The following is a 22,680-nucleotide window of genomic DNA, read 5'->3' on the forward strand; positions in this document are numbered from 1 at the left end:
ATGAGTTTTCCTCTTAGCACAGCTTTCATTGTGTCCCATAAGTTTGGGTATGTTGTACCTTCATATTCATTAAATTCTTATGGGGCTGCAAGCCACTTCAGTTTTTTCAATCCTTTCTCTAATTTCTCCAACGGGGGTTCTGTTTTCAGTTCAGTAGTTTGCTGCTAGCATTTGACATGCCCTTGATGTGTCTCTCAGGAGAAATCTATATCTGGTTCCCGTCAACATGCACTTCTTAGCTTCATCAATCTCATCTAGTTTTGGTGGCTGTATATATATGGGCCACATGTGGGGCAGGCTCTGAATGTCCATTCCTTCAGTCTCTGCTCTAAACTTTGATTCTGTACCCCCTACTATGAATATTTTTGTTCCCCTTTTTAAGAAGGAGTGAACGAACTATCTTCATTTTGGTCATCCCTCTTCTTGAGCTTCATGTGGTCCCTGGACTGCATCTTTAGTAATTCGAGCTTCTTGGCGAATATCCACTTATCAATAACTGCATACCATTTGTTTTTTCTGTGATTGAGTAACTTCATTCATGATGATATTTTCTAGTTCGTTCTATTTTCCTATGAATTTCATGAAGTCATTTTTTTTTACAGCTGAGTAGTAGGCCATTGTGTAGATGTACCATATTTTTTGAAACCAGTCCTCCAGTGAAAGGCATCTGGGTTCTTTCCAGCTTCTGGCTATTATAAATAAGGCTGCCATGAACATAGTGGAGCATACATCTTTGTTGTATGCTGGATCATCATTTGGGTATATGCCCAAGAGAAGTATAGGTGGGTCCTCAGGTAATGCAATGTCTAATTTTCTGAGGGCCTTCCAGTCTGATATCCAAAGTGTTCTTCCTCACTTTTTCTTCTATAAATTTCAGTGTATCTTGTTTGACATGGAGTTCCTTGATCCACTCAAACTTAAGTTTTGTAATCCCACCAACAATGGAGGAGTGTTCCTCTTTCTCCACATCCTCGCCAGAATCTGCTGTCACCTGAGTTTTTATCATAGCCATTCTGACTGGTATGAGGTGGAATCTTAGGTTGTTTTGATTTGCATTTCCCTGATGATTAAGGATGTTTTGCATTTCTTTAGGTACTTCTCAGGCACTTGCTATTCCTCAGGAGAGAATGTTTTGTTTAGCTCTGTGCCCCATTTTTCCTGGGGTTATTTGGCTGTCAGGATTCTATCTTCTTGAATTCTTTGTATATTTTAGATATTAGCCCTCTACTGAATATAGGATTGGTAAAGGTAATTTCCCAATTTGTTGTTTGCTGTTTTGTCCTTATGACAGTGTGTTTTTCCTTACAGAAGCTTTGCAGTATTATGAGGTCGCATTGTCAATTCTTCACCGTAGAGCATGGTGGTTTTTTTTCCAGGAAATTTTCCCCAGTGCCCATGTATTCAAAACTCTTCCTCACTTTTTCTTCTATAAATTTCAGTGTATCTTGTTTGACATGGAGGTCCTTGATCCACTTGAACTTAAGTTTTGTAAGGGCCATAAGAATGGATTGATTTGCATTCTTCTACATGCTGACCTCCAGTTCAGCCAGCACCATTTGCTGAAAAAAATCTTTTCTTCAATTCTATTCCGCAGATCTACCTGCCTGTTTCTATACTAATACCATACAGGTTTTATCACTATTGCTCTGTAATACTGCTTGCAGTCAGAGGTGGTGATTCTCCCAGAAGTTCTTTTATTGTTGAGCATAGTTTTCACTATCCTGGGTTTTTGTTATTCCAAATGAATTTGCAAATTGCTATTTCTATCTCTGTGAAGAATTGGGTTTGAATTTTGATGGGGATTGCATTGACTCTTTTGGTAAAATGGCTATTTTTACTCTATTAATTCTGCAAATCCATGAGCATGGGAGATCTTTCCATCTTCTGAGATATTCAATTTCTTTCTTCACAGACTTGAAGTTCTTGTCATACAAATCTTTCCCTTACTTGCTTAAAGTCACACCGAGGTATTTTATATTATTTGCAACTCTTGTGAACTTTGTCATTTCCTTAATTTCTTTCTCAGCCTGTTTATCCTTTGAGTAGAAGAAGGCTACTGATTTTTTTGAGTTAAATTTATACCCAACCACTTTGCTGAAGTCGTTTTTCAGGCTTAGTAGTTCTCTGTTGGAACTTTTGAGTTCTCTTAAGTTTACTATCATATCATCTGCAAATAGTTATATTTTTACTTCTTCCTTTCCAATATGTATCCCTTTGACCTCCTTTCATTGTCTGATTGCTCTGGCTAGGACTTCGAATGTTGAATAAGTAGGGAGAGTGTGCAGTCTTGTCTCGTTCCTGGTTTTAATGGGATTGTTTCATGTTTCTCTCCATTTTGTCTGATGTTATGTACTGGTTTGCTTTATACTGGTTTTACTATATTTAGGTATGGGCCTTGAAAATCTGGTCTTTACAGGACTTGCATCATGAAGGGGTGTTGAATTTTGTCAAATGTTTCATAGCATCTAATGAAAAGATCATGTGGTTTTTATCTTTGAGTTTCCTTATAGAGTGGATTAAGTTGGTGCATTTCTGTACATCATATCATCCCTGCATCCCTAGGATGAAGCCTACTTGATCCTGATGGATGATCATTTTGATGTGTTCTTGGATTCGGTTTGAAGAATTTTCTTGAGTATTCTTGTCTCAACATTCATAACAGAAATTGGTCTGTAGTTCTTTTTCTTTGTTGGGTGATTTTGTGGTTTAGGTATAAACATAATTGTGGCTTCATAGAAGGAATTTTGTAGTGCTCTGTTTTTCTATTTTAGGGAGTAGTTTGGATAGTATTGGTATGAATGGAGGAATGTTCCTATTTCTCTACCAGCATCCGCCCTGAGTTTTTTTTAATGGATAATTTTTATTTGCATTTCAAATGTTATCCCCTTCCCCAGTTTCCTGGCCAGAAACCCCCTATTCCATCCTTTTCTCCCTTCTTCTATGAAGATGTTCTCCCACCCATCAACCAACCCCTTCCCATCTCCCCATTCTGATATTCCCCTACACTGGAGGGTCGAGCCTTGGCAGGACCAAGGGCTTTTCCTCCCAGTGGTGCCCAACAAGGCCATCCTCTGCTAATTATGCAGCTGGAATCATGCATCTGTCCATGTGTACTCTTTGGATGGTTGTTTAATCCCTGGGAACTCTGGTTGGTTGGCATTGTTGTTCTTATGGGGCTGCAAACCTCTTCAGCTCCTTCAATCCTTTCTCCAACTCCCCCAACTGGGACCCCTTTCTCAGTTCAATAGTTGTCTGTAAGCATCCTCCTCTGCATTTGTTAGGTTATGGCAGAGCCTTTCAGAAGACAGCTATATCAGGCTACCACCAGCATGCACTTCTTGAAATCAGCAATATTGTCTGGGTTTTGTAGCTGTATGTATATGGGCTGGATTCCTGTTGGGCACTTTCTAAATGGTCTTTCCTTCAGTCTTTGCTCCAAACTTTGTCTCCATATTTACTCCTGTGAATATTTTTGTTCCCCATTTTAGGAATGACTGAAGCATCTGCATTTTTTGAATGTTTAAGGTTAGGAGCTTTTTACCCTTTGTATTTTCCTTGACTGTGTGTTGATATCTTCTATGGTATCTTCTGTACCTGAAATTATCTCCTCTATCTCTTGTATCCTGCTGGTGATGCTTGCATCTGTAACTCCCACCCTTTCCTATGTTTTCCATCTCCAGGGCTGTCTCCCTTTGTGTTGTCTTTAATGTTTCTATTTACATTTTCAGATCCTGGATGGTTGTGTTCAATTCTGTCACTTGTTTGATTGGCTTTTCCTCTATTTCTTTAAGGGTTTTTTTTTTGTGTTCTCTCTTCATGGGTTTCTACTTGTTTATCTGTATTTCTTTTAATGGAGTTATTTATGTCCTTCAAGGCCTCTATCATCTCTATGCGATGAGAATTTAGATCTGAATCTTGCTTAATAGATGTATTGTGGTATCCAGGGCTTTCTGTAATGGGAGAAATGGGTTTTCATGCTGTGAGCAATATTGGTTTCTGTTGCTTATGTTCTTAAGCTTGCCTCTTGCCATCTACTTATCTCTGGTGTTAACTGGCCTATCTGTCCCTGGCCTGTTCTTCCAGTGAGCCTCTGAGCTTGTGATTCTGTGAGACTGAATGAGTCAGAATCCCTGGGGTTTGAGCTTACTGGGGTGTGGTCCACGTGGATTGGGATCCAGAGCAGAGGCTATACTCCAGGTACAGGTGTAAACCTCAAGGAATGCAGGTCTCTCACTGGGCAGGATATCTGCAATGCAGGGTCCATGGATCTGGTTCCACCAGGTATTGGGCTGGGGTTTGGGAGTCTCATCTGTGATTGTGGATGTGTCAGAATACCTGGTGATTGAAGTTGCAGGTTGTGTGTGGGTTGAGTTTGTTTGGATCCAGAGCAGAGCCTCTGATACTAGCACAGGGGCAAAAGGGAAATAGCACAGGTCTGGAATGAATTTTGGGTTTAAAACCTAACACTAATAACTTTAACCAAGGACTAAAATATGTTGACTAATTATACTGCTTTATTTGATATTTTAATTACTTATACTTTCTTTGTTCTCATGACTCCAAAATAATGAGTATATGCTGTTTTGTCTAAATATTTCTTTTGGCATACTTATATTGAACTCTGTATGTCCTGAAATTATGACAAACCTGTCACTTTCCCCACATTTTCCTGCTTTTTACTATGACCAACCAGCTAAAGTCCAGGAAGAGATTGACCGTGTGATTGGCAGACATCGCAGCCCCTGCATGCAGGATAGAAAACACATGCCCTACACAGATGCCATGATTCATGAGGTACAGAGATTCATTAACTTTGTCCCGACCAACCTGCCCCATGCAGTGACCTGTGACATTAAATTCAGGAACTACCTCATCCCGAAGGTAAGCTCCTTTCTTTGTTGAGCCTCCAAGTTCTTGATGCTTCTAGTTTCATAGTGTGGTACCAGTCCTCTGATATATCTGTGCCTGCCTTCATGATCCAAAGGGCAGCTCTACTGCAGCCACAGATATATTTTGTATTGACACCGCCACATTTGCTTAGCCTTCCACATACTGTTTTGCAAAGATTAGGTATTTCTCTGTGAATGTTTCACTATTTTGTCAATTTTCCAAAAGTCTTTTCTGAAATTTTTATGACTGTGAGAAATAAATCTCCAAGTTTGAAAACAAAATGAAATGCTGAATACTTTAATTTATCAATGCCATTCATTTATGTATTGGGGATGTTAATTTTCTCTATGCCTTGTTTCTTTGTCATAGAGCAGCCCATTCATATCTACTTAGAGTTTTCATGAATGGTAAATATACTTCTGTTATCATTTCTCTAAGTGCCTCTGACATTCTTTCTATCTGCTTAATTATTTATTCACTCTGTTGAATTTAAATTTATCCCAATGTAAATGTTTACTTATATTTATATGCATGTAAATGTATGTGGAATTTAAAGTGTTATGTGAGCTAATTCTTTTGTATGTACTTTTTGTATCCTGCGTTATTAGTTTCTCTTCGTTGTGACAAATTGATGTGCAGACCTGGTTCCCTTAGGCATGACTTGTATCATTTCTCATTAGGCTGAAAAATCATAATTTTAACATCTCCATATCAAATTTGATGTTTTAGAAATACACAGTCATGTTGATCAGATGAACATTTTTTAAGTCTGTTCTGTTTAAAGATATAAAGGACACTTTATTTTGGAACAAATTATGTATGAGTATGACCAAGAATACTTATCTATACTTTGGAATGATATTTCTATCCAAAGTCTCTACATTATTTCCAAAATTTTTCGCAGCAACATTTTAATGATTCTATGCCTTGTTTACTTTTCTTTTAAACTATTGACTGTATATTGTAGAAACATGGATGTACATTGGATATTTTCTGCTTTACGTTGCCTATGGCTTCTATCATAAGAAATCTCTGTTCTTATTTTTGCTTCCTTAAACTTGTTAGAATTTTGATACTAAAACTGAGATGGCTGCTTAAAACTAAGTTGAAAAATGTTCCCTGATGTGGTTCTGTTTTTATATATTTAATTTTTTGTAGTTACTTAATGTTAATTTCAAGACACTGAAAAAATTCTGATTGAGGATATGGTATTACAGATGAAAAATGCCAAAGTTTTATAATGATAACTCCATTCAGAAAGAGTTCAATGCTATCTCTTGGGCAATTTCATATTTTTAGGGAGTTGAGCCAAAATGATACAGGTAGAGTTCCCACTACTCACATCATGTGGTGCTGATGGAACTAACTTTGCCAGGTGGTAATGGGCCTTGCTGTGTAATGCCAGGCTTGGTATAAGTGTTAGGATACCAGTTTGCTCTCTTTAGCCAAATGATATTTTTGAGATATTGTTTTCACTTATTATAGTTGAGATCTATTGCTAATTTTCAAAACTTGTTTATGTTGTATGACCTTAGACCCATCTAAATGGTAAATAGAATGAAAAACAAGATAGGAATGACTTGTGTCATGATAGATTTCTTGAATTTAATGCCTAGCTTGAGGCTAGTGCTGCATCAGTTAAATTTCCCACCCTTTATACTGCTGTTGGCTCATGACATGATTGGTCTCTGTACTCCAGTGGAGTAGAATATTCCATTATTTTCTTTTTCAAATTTACCTGGTTTAGAAATAAGCATCGCTTCACAGCTGAAAAATGAGGTAATTGATTTGTTTGATAAAACTCAAGCCACTGCTCTTAGTAGAACTAATAGAATAAAGAAGAACCATTCATCTTTGCCATAATAAGCATAGTAGATTTCAGGCTTTCTTGACCATTAGGATTATGCTTCTTCTTCAGAAGCTCTGTCATGAGTAGCAGAGAAGTAATCACAGGCAGTGTGTAAACAAATGACTATGAATATAATATGTTCCATGCTTACTGAGACTTGGACTTAATTTTCACACAACTTAACAATGTATTCTTTCGGGATTTTAAATATTAAATATATTTATTTAAGCTGAATTCAAACACATGTGACAGGCTTGTGAGACCTGTGAACAGAACATTCTTAGAACATTTGCAATGATATGAGGTTACTTTGTGCTTTAGTTAAAGAGAATTTTTCAGTACAAGTTCCCAAAATTTCTGTGAATCTTCAGAAGTTTTATGATTTAGCTTCCATCAGGTTATGGCTATTAAGACTTACACTGTGTCTTATTTTGTTTTATTTTATTTTCTTCTTCTCCAACTCCTTCTATTTCTTCCCTTACTTTTCCCACATATCCCTCATCCTGCTTTACAATCACACACACACACACACACACACACACACACACACACACAAACACACACATATATATGTATATCTGAGAATTTGCATCTGCACATTACTAAAGATCTATAAATTATATATATATATATATATATATATATATATATATATATATATATATATATGATAGCACACCTCTACTCTGGCACATATCCCCGCATTTACATTTATATGATATAAATATATAGACAGATGGATGAATAAATAGAGTACATGAAGGGGAAATGTAGTATTTGTCTTTCTATACACTTCCTAATGTGCTTAATGAATTTGGAACTCTCAACATATTATTCCTTTTGGACTCTGATTCATGTGATGTGTATGGAGTCAGATGTGATGAGCTAGAACAGTGAGTGCTACGAGAAGCAAGAGTCCAATCTACAGGAAAGGGAGAAGAAACTCAGAAATTTTCATTCAAGAACTCATGTGAAATGTTACTGGAAGGCACTTTGGCCACATCAGTATGACTGGCCTCAGATAAATTTCCACCCCCTCCTCCAATACTTTGTGCATTAAAATGTCACTGCCATTCTTTGTATTCAACTCCTTCTATATAGCAAAAGATGTGAATTATGTTATTTTCCTGGTAACTTTAGCCCTATGATTTCTTTGTAACTTGATGCTTCTGTGTATTGTTCTAGGGAACAAAAGTGTTAACATCACTGACATCAGTGCTGCATGACAGCAAGGAGTTCCCCAACCCAGAGATGTTTGACCCTGGCCACTTTCTAGATGAGAATGGAAACTTTAAGAAAAGTGACTACTTTTTGCCTTTCTCAGCAGGTAATAGAAACTCATTTTTATGGTTTCAGTGACATGAAGATCTGTGGAGACTTACACAGTGGCTCCCAATTCCTGAGAGACTTGCAATTTATACACAATTGAAAGCATACTTATCCATGTCTCAGTGTCATCCTAGAAGGCAAACTTCATTTACAATTTACTATCTCACTACAGAATTGAGGGAATCATAATTTAAATTCATATTTCTTGTGTCACTCACCTCCATGCTCAGTTAGCCAATATCAAGTATCAAAAATATAGAAACCCACAAGGGAGCCTCAAGTACACTCAGTATTCGCATGAATGACTACTACTTTTTAAACGTCTGCTGGAGAGGATAATGAAAAAGTCTCCAAGATCTCTGGGTTTTTGAGAAGATAGCAAATTTCTTGCTCAAACCTTAAATTTTACAACTGCAAAACATATCACCATCTTAATAATTGACTTCTTAGTTGTTTCAGAATATGGGTAATGGAGAATTATAAGGAGAAACTGCATATCAATGAGGAAGCATTAGATCAGAACCTTTCTATGTGAGTCGAATAACAGAAACTTCAAGATTATTATGAGATGATGGAGACTTTGTATTTATGCCATGATTTTCCACAGTGAAACCTTGGGAAATCACTGGGAACCTTGTTTTCCTCCATTCAAGCTGAGAGTTATGGATTTTGAGTCTAAACTTATTTTGTAGGGTCTGACTTCTGATATGCAGTTTCTTTCCTTGGGTTTGATTTTTGATAGTAAACATAGAATACTTCTTAAATATCCCAGACAGTTTGATTATAAATGTGAACTGTTACACTTTGCTAAAAAGTATTTGCAATTCTCTATATTATATTAGTTGAAAAACAAATTTGTTCTATCTTTGACTGTTTATCTAGTCCTTTCCCCTAGCCACCCAGCTAACTACCAATACAATGACTCACCATTCATTCATAATCTTATGGGTCAGATACAAGAATCGTGTATTGCACATTTAGGGATATTTAGTAATCTACTTTGACTTTTTTCTAGGAAAACGAGCTTGTGTTGGAGAGGGCCTGGCCCGCATGCAGTTGTTTCTATTCTTGACAACCATTTTACAGAACTTTAACCTGAAATCTCTGGTTCACCCAAAGGACATTGATACGATGCCAGTTCTGAATGGTTTTGCCTCTCTGCCACCCACTTACCAGCTCTGCTTCATTCCTTCCTGAATAGATCAGGCATTTTGGCTTCTACTGTGTTGCCTTCTGCAATCCCCTTCAGGTTTTTATCCAGTCCCTTCCCTCTATCATCCATCCTGACTCTTGTCTTAAGATCCAGAAAGCACATGCAGTTTCTGGAGTTATAGCACAAATCCACTTGTATTATCTCTTTCATATAACAATTTATGATCCCTTGTGTCATTGTGTATCCATTCCTGAGTTAAAATAAAGCTTCACTATAAAATAATAATTATCATAATTCCTAGTTATTTTTTATTTTGCATATTTTCAATAATATTTATACTTTATTTGTGTACCTGCTCTAAGACTTGCTTAAAATTTATGTAATAAATTGGCAACTTAACACATCCTTCAGGTCTACATCAAAAGAAGCATAGAGAATGCAAGAGAAACTGTTAGGGAATATATATTGTTTTCTAAACTGCTTTCAGCTGTATACAATCTCTAGCACACACACACACACACACACACACACACACACACACACACACACGTGTGTATATATTGACACAGGGACAGTCAGATAGATCAGCGGACTAGAATTGAAGACCCAGAAATGAACCCACATACCTATGGTCACATGATCTTTGACAAAGGAGCTAAAACCATCCAATGGAAAAAAGATAGCTTTTTCAACAAATGGTGCTGTTTCAACTGGAGATCAGCATGTAGAAGCATGCAAATAGATCTATTCTTAACACCCTGTACAAATCTTAAGTCAAAGTAGATCAAGGACCTCCACATCAAACCAGATACTCTCAAACTAATAGAAGAAAAAGTGGGGAGGAGTCTCAATCATGTGGGTACTGTGGAACATTTCCTCAACAAAACACAAATGGCTTAAGATTCAAAGATCCAGAATTGACAAATGGGACCTCATAAAACTGCAAAGCTTCTGTATGTCTAAGGGCACTGTCATTAAGACAAAACAGCAACCAACAGATTGGAAAATACCTTTACCAATACTGCATTTGATATAGGGCTAAAATCCAAAATATCCAAAGAATTCCAAAAGGTTATTTGACTCCAGAGAGCCAAATAACACTATCAGAAACTGGGGTATAGATCTAAACGAAGAATCTTCAGCTGATGAATATCGAATGAAAAGTACCTAAAGAAATGCTCAACATGCTTAGCCATCTGGGAAATGCAAATCAAAACAACCCTGACATTTCACCTCACATGAGTCAGAATGGCTAGGATAAAAACCTCAGGTGACAGCAGAAAGGGGAAAACTCCTCCATTTTTGGTGGGATTGTAAACTGGTACAACTCTGGAAATCACTCTGTATGTTCCTCAGAAATTGAGACACTCCACTACCTGAGGACCCAGCTATACCTCTCCTGAGCATATACCCAAAAGATACTCCAGCATACAATAAAGACACATGCTCCACACTGTTCATAGCAGTCTTATTTCTAATAGCCAAAAGCTGGAAAGAATCCAGATGCCCTTCAACAGAGGAGTGGATACAGAAAATGTGGTAAAGTACATCTACACAATAAAGACTCAGAATGCTCATAAAATTTACAAAATCCAAACACATTCACCTTCAAAGGTATATAAGCAGGAAAAGTTGCTAGAGGTTATGTCTAATTAACTCAGCTTTATGAAGTTGTTCCAAATGTCTATGAGTAAGACCTTAGCTATGGGCTTTTAAGACGTTCTAATAAATTCATTGATTCACTAAGAAAAAAAACAAGAAGAATTAGATGGAACTTCTCAACAGAGACACTAAAATTCAGAAGAACCTGGTTAAAGGTCATGCAAACTCTAAAAGAACACAAATACCAGCCAGGTTACTATACCCAGCATAACTCTCAAACAATATAGGTTAAGAAACAAAAATATTCCTGGACAAAACCAAATTCAAACAGTACCTATCTGCAAATCAAGCCATACAGAGTACTCTAGAAGGAAAACTCCAACATAAAGAGGGTACTCACAACAAAGTCAAAATGAGAGAAACACATGCACATAATGCCATCTACAAAAAATAAATAAAAAAAATGACAGAAGCTAACCACCATCTGCCTTATCATCTCTCGATGTTAATGGACTCATCTCACCTATAAAGAGATACGGGCTGGCAGACTGGATATGTAAACAGAGTCCAGAGTTTTTCTGCATATACAAGGCACCTAAATAACAAAGACAAACATTACCTCAGAGTAAAAGGCTGGAAAAAATATCTTCCAAGAAACTGGTCCCAAGAAACAAGCAGTACTTGCCATTCTAGTATTCAATAAAATAGACTTTCAACCAAAAGCTATCAAGAGGAATAAGAAAGGACACTTCATATTCATGAAAGAAAAAATTCACCACAAGGAAGTCCCAATTCAGAACACTATTCCCCAAATACAAGGCCAACAACATTCATAAAAGAAACTTTACTAAAGCTCAAAACGCACATTGATCTTCACACAACAATAGTAGAAGAGTTCAACAGTCACTCTCACTAAATAAAGGTCATGTCATTGAAACAGACTAAGCAGAGACACAGTGAAATTAATAGAGGTTTTGAACCAAATAGATTTAACAGATATCTACAGAACATTTCACTCTAAAACTCTTCTAACGACTGCCTGTATTCATGTGTTATATACTTGTTTATGTGCTATTTAATTGTTTATCTGATCTTGTTTTTACTTCAGTATATTTTATATATATATATATATATATATCAGTAAATGATATATATTTTTAAATTATATATATATGTATACACATATAATTAATAAAGAAAAGTATGCATTTATAGTTTTTTTATTTTATGGAGAACATGTCTTTAAAGTATGAGTTGATGATTCATTGAATTTCCTTGCTGTCTGATGTTATGTCTCCCATTTCATTTCTGATTTTGTTAATTTGGACATTCATTTTCTCCTTTTTAGGTAGTTTGGATCAGGGTTTTTCTATGTTGATGATTTTCTCAAAGAACCTACTTTGTTTTATTACTTCTTTGTATTGCTCTCTTGTTTTCATTTTATTAATTTCAGCCTTTATTCTCCTATTGCTATTATTCTTTTTTAGTCAACTAGAGTTGGTCTTTTCATAGTACTGCAGATTTCTTGGATGTTTTGTTTCAGAAAGCTTTTTTACATATAACCTTTTCTTTGACTGATGTATACATTTCTTCTATTATTTTGCAATTGGCTGAGGTTGGTATCTGTAACTTCTGTTTACATACCTAGATTTTCCATTTTCAGAATTTTCTTTTTGTGTTTTATTCATTGCTTCTTTTTCCATTTTTCATCAACTGTCTGTTCATTTGTTTGTTTTTATTTTTCTTCTTGTTTGAGGAATTTATTTATTCTCTCCAATTTTTTGTTTGTCTTTTCTTCAATTTCTTTAAGGAATCCACTCACTTCATTAGTGTCTTCTGTCTTGTTCATAATGTTGATACTGATGTCTTTTCCTTTTGCTTTTAACTGTGTTAGAGTATTCCAAGCTTCCTGCAGTAGCCTAGCTGTGCTGTAATAGTGAAATAATGCTTTGGCTATTGATTTTGTTCTTATCTTGACATCTAAGCACCTGGGTTTGGTGAGATTATACATCTAGGTGCTGATTTTCAGGTTTTTCTTTGCTACATGTCTGTTTTGTTCCTTGCTTTATGTTTCTACTCTGGCCTTCTGGCCTGTATGATCAGGTTAAGTAAGAGGTCTCCACTGAGTTTGGAGGCTAGATAACTGGTGGCCAGCATAATCTTTTGTCAAACTGGGGGTCACTGTCAATTTAGGAACTGGTCTTCTAGTAGGCTGTAATAAAATGCTTAAATGGAAGATAATAAAACTTGTGGCTATGGTTGGTGGTCATGATCTACGTGTAGCAACTAAAGAAACACAGTTCTGAAAACACATGAGATTTGAGGTAGTGGTTCTAGGCTCTCTTCAATTAATAATCGAAGTGAATTCATATTCATTTTAAATTTCTAATGGGTCCTCGTGATCTTCAGAACTTTTACAAGATTGGATTTTGTAGCAATATATTAATTTAAATAACATATTTAAAATTTAAAAAACAAAAAGTTATTTTTGACATATGGAATTATTTGAAAATTAAATGCTAGTTTCAAATTTTTGGAATATTGCTGTTCTCATTTATGTGCACATTGCCTATCACTGTTTTTCTACTATAGTTGCATATTTCAAAAGCATCAGCAAATGCTTGTGAAGTAAAGTGTAAAGTGTTTTTCACAAAGTCATCTGTAAGCAAATTATTACTCTTGTCTTTATCTATTGTCTGAAGTGATATTAGTTGCCCCATCTGTTAAAGAAGTTATTATTTTCATGGTTAGTAAGAGTGTAAAGTCAGTTATAAAAATCATGATATTTCTTTACCAAGTAATTCCAAGAATGAAAAGAATATGATTCAGTTCATAAGACCCAAAGTGTACAAGCATATTATGCATTACAGGTTAGATGGAGGGTTATGAATATATCAAATGTGATAATTGATATAAAGCTTGACTATACTGAACTCATGCTGAGGGGATCTGTGTCATAAGACATCTCTCATTCTTCAGTCTCTTTAGCATTTATTTATCTGTAATGATTTAACTTAAATGTTGCCACATTATACATAAACCCAATATTTAGAAACAAAAAAATATGTCAGAAAGTTCATTTGGCTACAACTTAATAAAAAAACACTTTCCAAATCATATAAATTCTTTTAATTTGACAGAGAAATGTTACAGTTATATTGTTCAAAAATGACATGAACATGCCTATGTATTAGACATACCTATTCTCTCGTATTTACCTCATAATATTTATGCCAATCCTGTCAATTGTCTGGATGAATTATGAATTGATAGTATAATCGACATTTTGAGTTTCTGAAGATCTTTCCATTATTTGGGTACACACATATTCCAAGTGTTCTGATATATTTCTATAAACATCTTATTTTCATGAATTTACAAATTAGCAGCAGTTCAAATTACTGATTAATGAAATTCATCATTTGGGTCAATAATAAGTTAAATGATAATGAAGTACAAACATATGAAAATAAATTTACAGATAAAATGTTCACCAGAAGTCACCTTTAATTTTGCATATAGTTTTAGAAGAAACATCTGTAACTAGCAAAATATATGAGATTAGGTAAAGTAAGATCATGTAATGATTAAATCATTTTGAAACAGTAGCTTTAAAAGTAATAAGAAAAGAATATTCATTATTCAAGAAAACTCAAAACTATTTACGAGTTATAGCATTAAAAGGAAATTATTGTGACTTATTATGACTGAAATACACCAAACATAAGTCAAAGTATGATATAGCCTTTTTCATAACTTGAAGAATTATGCATATAAACTACTTTGAATTATTTGTAGTTTTTTTCAGTATTAAAAACTCCCAAACATCTTTTTTGTGTTCAACACAAATTGGAAAATATACCTGAAATTATAAACAACTAATTTTCATACAAAAATCTTTGGAAAAGAAAGACAAAACAAATGTGGAAATGCCCATGTCCTTGCTTTCTTAGAACTGCTTTCCCAATTGTGAACCTGCATAAGTAATAGGAAGCACAGTGTTATGGAGAGTACTTGAATCAAACTGAAACTGGGAAGATCAAGAGCACAGAAGTGTAGCAGAGAGAACGAAGCTTACTTTGGGTATGAAGTAGTTTCTGAATTTAGTATCACAGGTCACTTCATACACTATATTGTTTGGGACAATGTTACTCTATCTCTGTACCTCATGCACCATGGCATTTGTGTAGGGCATGTGATTCCTGTCCTGCATACAGGGGCTGGGGTTTCTCCCAATCACCTGGTCAATCTCTTCTTGGAATCTAACTGGATCTTAGCAATGAAAAATATTGTAAAATGAGAAATACAGCCTGTATTTCCCATTAATGCATAACTACCTAGGCCACGAAGAAAGTGACCCAATAGCATTTGAACTTACATTTCACACTGAGGAGTAAACTTAGATACATAGAATTATTTTAATACAGATTTATACTATTATTCTATCACATAAATAATATGATTCATTATTATATGCCAATTGTTTTTATTCATGGTATCAAATAATATGATATGTAATTCAATATTGGTAATAATAAAACAGAATACAATTAATTTGACATTTATAGACAATATTAAAACATATCAGAAATAAGTTATAAAGTGCTGAATGCAGTACTGATTTTAAAATTATATATGTGAAGATCTTGTTGGTGTCATTTTATGTTCTTTTTTTAACTATTTGTGTGAAGGTTCATCACCAACAACTATGGAGAAATATATTTGTATTTTAAACAATAACTGTTTTTATGTACTCAATCATATACAATATTTTATTAAAATATTGGTATCAAATGAGAACATATCCATTATATCTATAGTTTATTTATAAATACACATCTACAAGTAGATAATGAACTTACATACCATATACATGTAAATGTACACACATGCATCATTCTTAGATTACCATATTTAGTAATATAGACAAATTGGGGAAAGAGTTAGTTGTAGACATATAAATATAATACCCAGAAGCTGGAAGAACGCAGATGCCCTTCAACAGAGGAATGGATACAGAAAATGTGGTACATCTACACAATGGAGTATAATCAGCTTTCAAAAAATGAGTACATGAAATTCATAGGCAGATGGAATGAACTAGAAAATATCACCCTGAGTGAGGTTACTCAATCACATAAAAACACACTTGGTATGCACTTATGGATAAGTGGATATTTCCCAAAAACTCAAATTACCCAAGATAAAATCCACAGGAAGCTCAAGAAGAATGAACAAAATGCAGATGCTCCCACTCCTTCTTAAAAGAGGAAAAACATGCATAGGAGGGTATATGGAAGCAAAGTTTAGAGCAGCGACTCAAGGAATGGCCATTTGGGGCCTGACCCACATGTGGCCCATATATATACAGCCACCAAAACTAGAAAAGTTTGATGAAGCTAGAAAATGCATGCTGAAAGAGACTGGATATAGATCTCTCCTGAGAGACACATCCAGAGCATCTCCAATATAGAGGTCAATGCTAGCAGCAAACCACTGTACTGAGAATAGGACCACCTTGGGGGGAATTAGTGGAAGTATTGAAAGACATGAAGGAGCTTGCAACCCCATTAAAACAACAATACCAACCAACTGGAGCTTCCAGGGACTAATCCACTCCTGAAAGTCTATATATGGACTGATGCAGGACTCCAACTGCATATGTAGCAGAGAATAGCCTTTTCGGGGCACAAGAGGAAGGGGAAGGAAGCCATTGGATCTGCCAAGTTTGGACCCCTAGTATAGAGGAACATGGGGGGGCAATAAGGGGCTTGTATAGGGGGAATACCCTTATGGTGGAAGGGGAAGTGAAAGAATGTCGGCTTATGGACAGGAAACTGGGAAAAGGAATAATGTTTGAAATATAAGTAAAGAAATATATCTAATAAAAAGTAATAAAAGTAAAAAATGCACCCCATGGAACTGGAAATTTTCTTTAAGCAAAAGGATATGGTCCATATTGCAAATAATCAACTTACAGATTGTGAAAAACATTTCATTAACTCCATATTCCAATAGATGGCTTAAATCCAAAGTGTATAAAGAACTCATGAAATTTAACACCAAAAACGCAAACAACCCAATCCAAAAATGTGGTATAGAACTAAATAGAGAATTCTCAACAGAGGAACTGTAAACGGTTGAGAAGAACTGAAAGAAATGTTCAAGTCACTAGTGATCAGTGATATATAAATCAAAATGACACCTTACACCAAGCAGAACGGTTATGGTCACAATTTCAAGTGACAGCACATGCTGGCAAGGATATGTTTAAAGAGGGCCTCTTCTCCATTGGACGTGGAACTGCAAATTATTACAACCATTCTGGAAATAAATCTGGAGTTTCCACAGAAAATCGGATATAGATTTACCTGAAGAACTTGCTATACCACCATTGGGTAATGCCTAAAGATGCCCTACTATATCACAAAGGCACTTGTTCCACTATGTTTTTATCAGCTTTATTTTTGATCGGGAGAATGTTGAAACAATCCAGAGGTCCCACAAAGGAAGAATGGATACAGAAAAAATGGTTCGGGTACGCAATATAATATTACTCATCTATTAAGAATGAGGGCATCCTGAGGTTTTTAGGCAAATGGATGGAAATAGAAAATGTCATCCTGAGTGAGGTAACTGAGACCCAAAAGTACATTCATTCTATATCCTCATTAACAAGTGATTATTAGCCAAAAATTTAAAGACTACCCAGGACAATCATCAGAACTAAAGAAGGTTAACAAGCTGAAGGGCCCAAGTGAGAATACCTCAGTTCCACTGGTGAGAGAAAAGACAGCAATTGGGGGTTGGGGGCAGAAAGAGGGAGGAACCTAGTTTGGAGAGGGCACAGAATGTGTTAAAGGTGAACATGATGAGGTATTGGTGTGGGAAGCAAGACTGAAGCCCTCAGAGCCAGCAGAAAGAGTGAAAACAAGCAACATCAGGAGGTAGGATGTGGCATATCCTTTATGATGTTCCAGAGACCAGGTAGATGAGAGATTCTCAAGATTCAAAGAGAGGGAAATGTTCTACAGTTCAGAGAGGGAGAATTCAGAGTCTACCTCCGGTAGAGCGACAGGATAACATGTGAAGTGATAATGTTGCCATCCCACAGCCAAAATTCTGACCCAGATTTGTTACTGTCTGAAAGAACTGCAGGAACAAAAATGGATAAGAGCCTGAGGGAAGGGAAGCAGAATGACTGGCTCAAATTGGGATCTAGCTCAAGGGAAGGCTCCAAGGCCTGACATTATTACTGATGACACGCTGTGCTTACAAAAAGGAGTCTACCATGGCTGCCCTCTGAGAGGCCAAACAAAGAGCTGAAAAAGTCAGATACAGATACTTAAACCCAATCAGTGTACAGAAGCCAGGGGCCCCTTTGGTTGTATTAGGGAAAAGCTGGAAGAAGCTCTGGAGAAGGGTGACCCCATAGAAAAATCACCAGTCTTATCTAACCTGAACACCTGAGATCTCTCAAGACAATGAGCCACCAATCAGGTAGCATACACGAGATAATCTGGGGCCCCTGACACATATAAAGTGGCCTCAGTGAGGGAAGATGCACATAATCCTTGAGAGACTTGAGAACACAGGGAGTGGGGAAGTCTATTGTGTTGGGGTTTGTGGTTGGGGATATCTTGTTCGAGACAAGGGACAAGGTATAGATTGAAGATCAGTCAGTGGGCAGACAGGGAGGGGCATAAAGAATAGATGGTAAAAATGGAGTAAAAACAACAACAACAACAACAACAACAACAACAACAACAACAGTAATGGGTAAAAATCAACATACATAAAAAAGGCCAATCTCTGTGAGTCCTCACTGGCCTCCTTACAGTAATTGACAACATATCTTTAAATTCATATGGAAGTTTAAGGATGTAGAATGATCAACAGTCTTGAAAATATGTGGCAAATTCCAGGGACATACAGTCTGGGCTTTTAAAACAGGGTTTGAATGTTTCATTAATAGGGATCTGGGACACTGCACCACTAGTAAAGGATATAAACAAAGACAAAGGGAACAGAACTGACTCCTAACAACTAACCTCAATGTCATTAAATGTTTTATAAATTAGAATGTCACATTGTGGAAAAACAGTTTTTCCTAAATTACACAATGCCAATAGTTAATCTTGACAGTTTATTTAATAAACACCTATCTTTAATTCAACTAAGGCAAATTCATCAAAATTATTCTCAGAACTTTCATTCACCTACTCATTCTAATGGTACAACACAATTATCTGTTAAAAAACCTCTATAGGGCTTATTGGTACAAATATGTCCATATCTTTTTAAATACACATGAAATACAAGTGATGCACACACTGGGTAATGGTGGTGAAAATTTTCATATTAATACAGAACTATTTATGATTTGTAAGAATGTTGAATATTGCTTCATTTTATCTGCCATTTATCTTACGCTATTCTGCTTCATTATTTTAAATTTTCCTGCAGAATCACCATCCCTCATCTCAAGCTATATTACAGGTAATTGTGATAAAAACTGTATCATATTGGAACATAGACAGGAAGGTTGAAAATGGAATGGAACTGAAGACCCAGAAATGAACCCCCACAGGTAAGGTCCCTTGAACGTTGACAAAGGAGGTAAAAACATACAGTGGGAAAAAGATAGCATTTTTAACACATGGTGCTTGTTCAACTGGAAGTCAGCATGTAGAAGAATGCAAGTTGATCCATTCTTTTTCCCCTATCCAAATCTCAAGTTCAAGAGGATTAGGACCTCCTCATAAAACCCAATATACTCAAAGTAATAGAATAAAAATTGGGAAAGAGTCTCAAACACATATGCACTGTGGAAAATTTCCTAAACAGAACACTAATGGCTTATGCTATAAGATCAAGAATTGACAAATGGGACCTCATAAAACTGCAAAGCATATGTAAGGCAAAGGACACTCTCATTAGGACAAAACAACGACCAACACACTTGGAAAAGATCTTTACCAATCCTACCTCAAATAAAGGACTAATATCCAATATATACAGAGAACTCATTAAGTTCAACTTCAGAGAATCAATTAATACTATTAAAAATGGAGTACAGAGATACAAAAATTCTCCTCTGAGGAATATAGAGTGGCTGAGAAGTACCTAAAGAAACGCTCTGAATCTGTAGGTTGCTTTTGGCAAAATGACCGTCGTTACTATATTAATCCTGCCAATCCATGAGCATGGAAGGTCTTTCAATCTTCTGAGATCTTCCTCAATTTCTTTATACAGAGACTTGAAGTTCTTGTCATACAGATCGTTCACTTGCTTGGTTAAAGTCACACCAATATATTTTATATTATCTGGGGCTATTGTGAAGGATGTCATTTCATTAATTTCTTTCTCAGCCTGTTTATCCTTTGAGTAGAGGAAGGCTACTGATTTGTTTGAGTTACTTTTATACCCCGACACTTTAGTGAAGTTGTTTATCAGGTTAAGTAGTTCTCTGGTGGAAGGTTTGGGGTAACTCAAGTACACTATCAAATCATCTGCAAATAGTGATATTTTGACTTCTTCATTTCCAATCTGTATCCCTTTGATCTCCTTGTTGTCTGATTGCTCTGTCTAGAACTTCAAGAACTATATTGAATAAGTAGGGAGAGAGTGGGCAGCTTTGTCTAGTCCCTGATTTTAGTGGGATTACTTCAAGTTTCTCTCCATTTAGTTTAATATTAGCTACTGGTTTGCTGTATATTGCTTCTACTATGTTTAAATATGGGCCTTGAATTACTGATCTTTCCAGGACTTTTATCATGAAGGGGTGTTGAATTTTGTCAAATGCTTTCTTCAGCATCTATTAAAATGATCATGTGGTTCTTATCTTTAAGTTTATTTATATAGTGGATTACATTGATGGACTTTCGTATATTAAACAATCCCTGCATCCATGGGATGAAGCCTACTTGATCATGATGGATGATTGTTTTGATGTGTTCTTGGATTTGGTTTACAAGAATTTCATTTTTTGTGTCAATATTCATAAGGAAAATTGGTCTGAAGTTCCCTTTCTTTGTTGAGTCTGAGTGTGGTTTCTGCATAAGAGTAATTGTGGCTTCATAGAAGGAATTTGGTAGTGCTCTGTCTGTTTCTATTTTGTGGAATAGTTTGGACAGTATTGATATGAGGTTCTATGAAGGCCTGAAAGAATTCTGCACTGGACCAATCTGGACATGGGCACTTTTTGGTTGGGAGAGTTTTAATAACTGCTTCTATTTCTTTAGGAGTTATGGGGTTGTTTAGATGATTTATTTGTTCTTGATATAACTTAGGTACCTTGTATCTGTCTAGAAAATTGTCCATTTCCTCCAGATTTTCCAGTGTTCTTGAATATAGGCTTTTGTATTAGGATCTGATTTTTTTTAATTTCTTCAGATTCTGCTGTTATGTCTCCCTTTTCATTTCTGATTTTTTTAATTTGGGTACACTCTCTGTGCCACCTCGCTAGTCTGGCTAAGGATATATCTATCTTGTAGATTTTCTGAAAGAGGCAGTTCCTGGCTTTGTTTATTCTTTGTATAGTCCTTTTCTTTTCAACTTGGTTGATTTCAACTCTGAATTTGATTTCCTTCCTTCTACTCCTCTTGGGTTTATTTAGTTCTTTTTTCTAGAGCTTTAAGGTATGCTGTCAAGCTGGTGACATATGCTCTCTCCTGTTTCTTTTTACAGGAACTAAGGGCTATGAGTTTTCCTCTTAGTACTTCTTATATTGTGTCCCATAAGCTTGGGAATGTTGTGTCTTCATTTTCATTAAATTCTAAGAAGTCTTTAATTTCTTTCTTTTTTCTTCTTTGACTAAGTTGTTATTCAGTAGAACATTGTTCATTTTCCATGTATGTGTGGGCTTTCTCTCATTATTGTTGTTATTGAAGACCAGTCTTCATGCTTGGTGATCTGATAGGATGCATTGGATTATTTCTATCTTACTGTATCTGTGGAGGCCTGTTTTGTGACCGATTATATGGTCAATTTTAGAGAAGGTTCCATGAGGTGCTGAGAAGTATGTGTATCCTTTTATTTTAGGATGGAATGTTTTATAAATATCTGTTAAATCCATTTGTTTCACAAATTCTGTTAGTTTCTCTATGTCTCTGTTTTCATGATCTGTTCAGTGATGAGTGGGGTGTTGAAAACTCATAGTATTATCACGTGATGTGCAATGTATGCTTTCAGCTTTAATAAAGTTTCTTTTATGATTGTAGGTGCCCTTGCATTTGGAGCATAGATATTTAGGATTGTGAATTCATCTTGGTGGATATTTCCTTTGATGAATATAAAGTGTCCTTCCTTATATTTTTAATGACTTTTTGTTGAAAGTTAATTTTATTTCATATTAGAATGGCAACTCCAGCTTGTTTCTTTGGACCACATGCTTGAAAAGTAGTTTTCCACCCATTTTCTCTGAGGTAGTGTCTGTCTTTTTTTCTGAGGTGTGTTTCCTGCATGCAGTAAAATGCTGGGTCCTCTTTACGTATCCATTCTGTTAGTCTATGTCTTTTTATTGGGGAATTTATTCCATTGATGTTGAGAGATAGTAAGTTATAGTGATTGTCACTTCTTGTTATTTTCATTGTTAGAGGAGGAATTATGTTTGTCTCTCTTTTTGTTTCATTGCAAGGAAATTATATTCTTGCTTTCTGTACAGTGTAGTTTCTCTCCTTTTCCTGGAGTTTTCCATCCATTATCCTTTGCAGGTCGGTATTTGTAGAAAGATATTGCATAAATTTGTTTTTGTCATGGAATATCTTGGTTTCTCCATCTATGTTAATTGAAAGTTTTGCTGGATACAATAACTTGGGCTGGCACTTGTGTTCTCATAGGGTCTGTATGACATGTG

The 22,680-nt window shown here is 35.7% G+C and overlaps 1 protein-coding gene across 1 annotated transcript in view; it reads left to right on the forward strand.

Moving 5' to 3' along the window:
* Positions 1–9,506, forward strand: part of LOC120098584 (cytochrome P450 2C7-like) — a 63,103-nt gene extending 53,597 nt beyond the window's left edge. The window contains exons 7-9 of the mRNA XM_087609388.1: positions 4,694–4,881; positions 7,925–8,066; positions 9,084–9,506. Coding sequence (XP_087465514.1) covers positions 4,694–4,881; positions 7,925–8,066; positions 9,084–9,265 — 512 coding nt within the window. The 3' untranslated portion in view covers positions 9,266–9,506. The remainder of the gene's footprint in view (positions 1–4,693; positions 4,882–7,924; positions 8,067–9,083) is intronic.
* The last annotated feature ends 13,174 nt before the right edge of the window (positions 9,507–22,680 follow it).

This window comes from Rattus norvegicus, chromosome 1 (assembly GCF_021556685.1).
Source record: "Rattus norvegicus strain SHRSP/BbbUtx chromosome 1, alternate assembly SHRSP_T2T, whole genome shotgun sequence".
Classification (NCBI taxonomy): domain Eukaryota; kingdom Metazoa; phylum Chordata; class Mammalia; order Rodentia; family Muridae; genus Rattus; species Rattus norvegicus.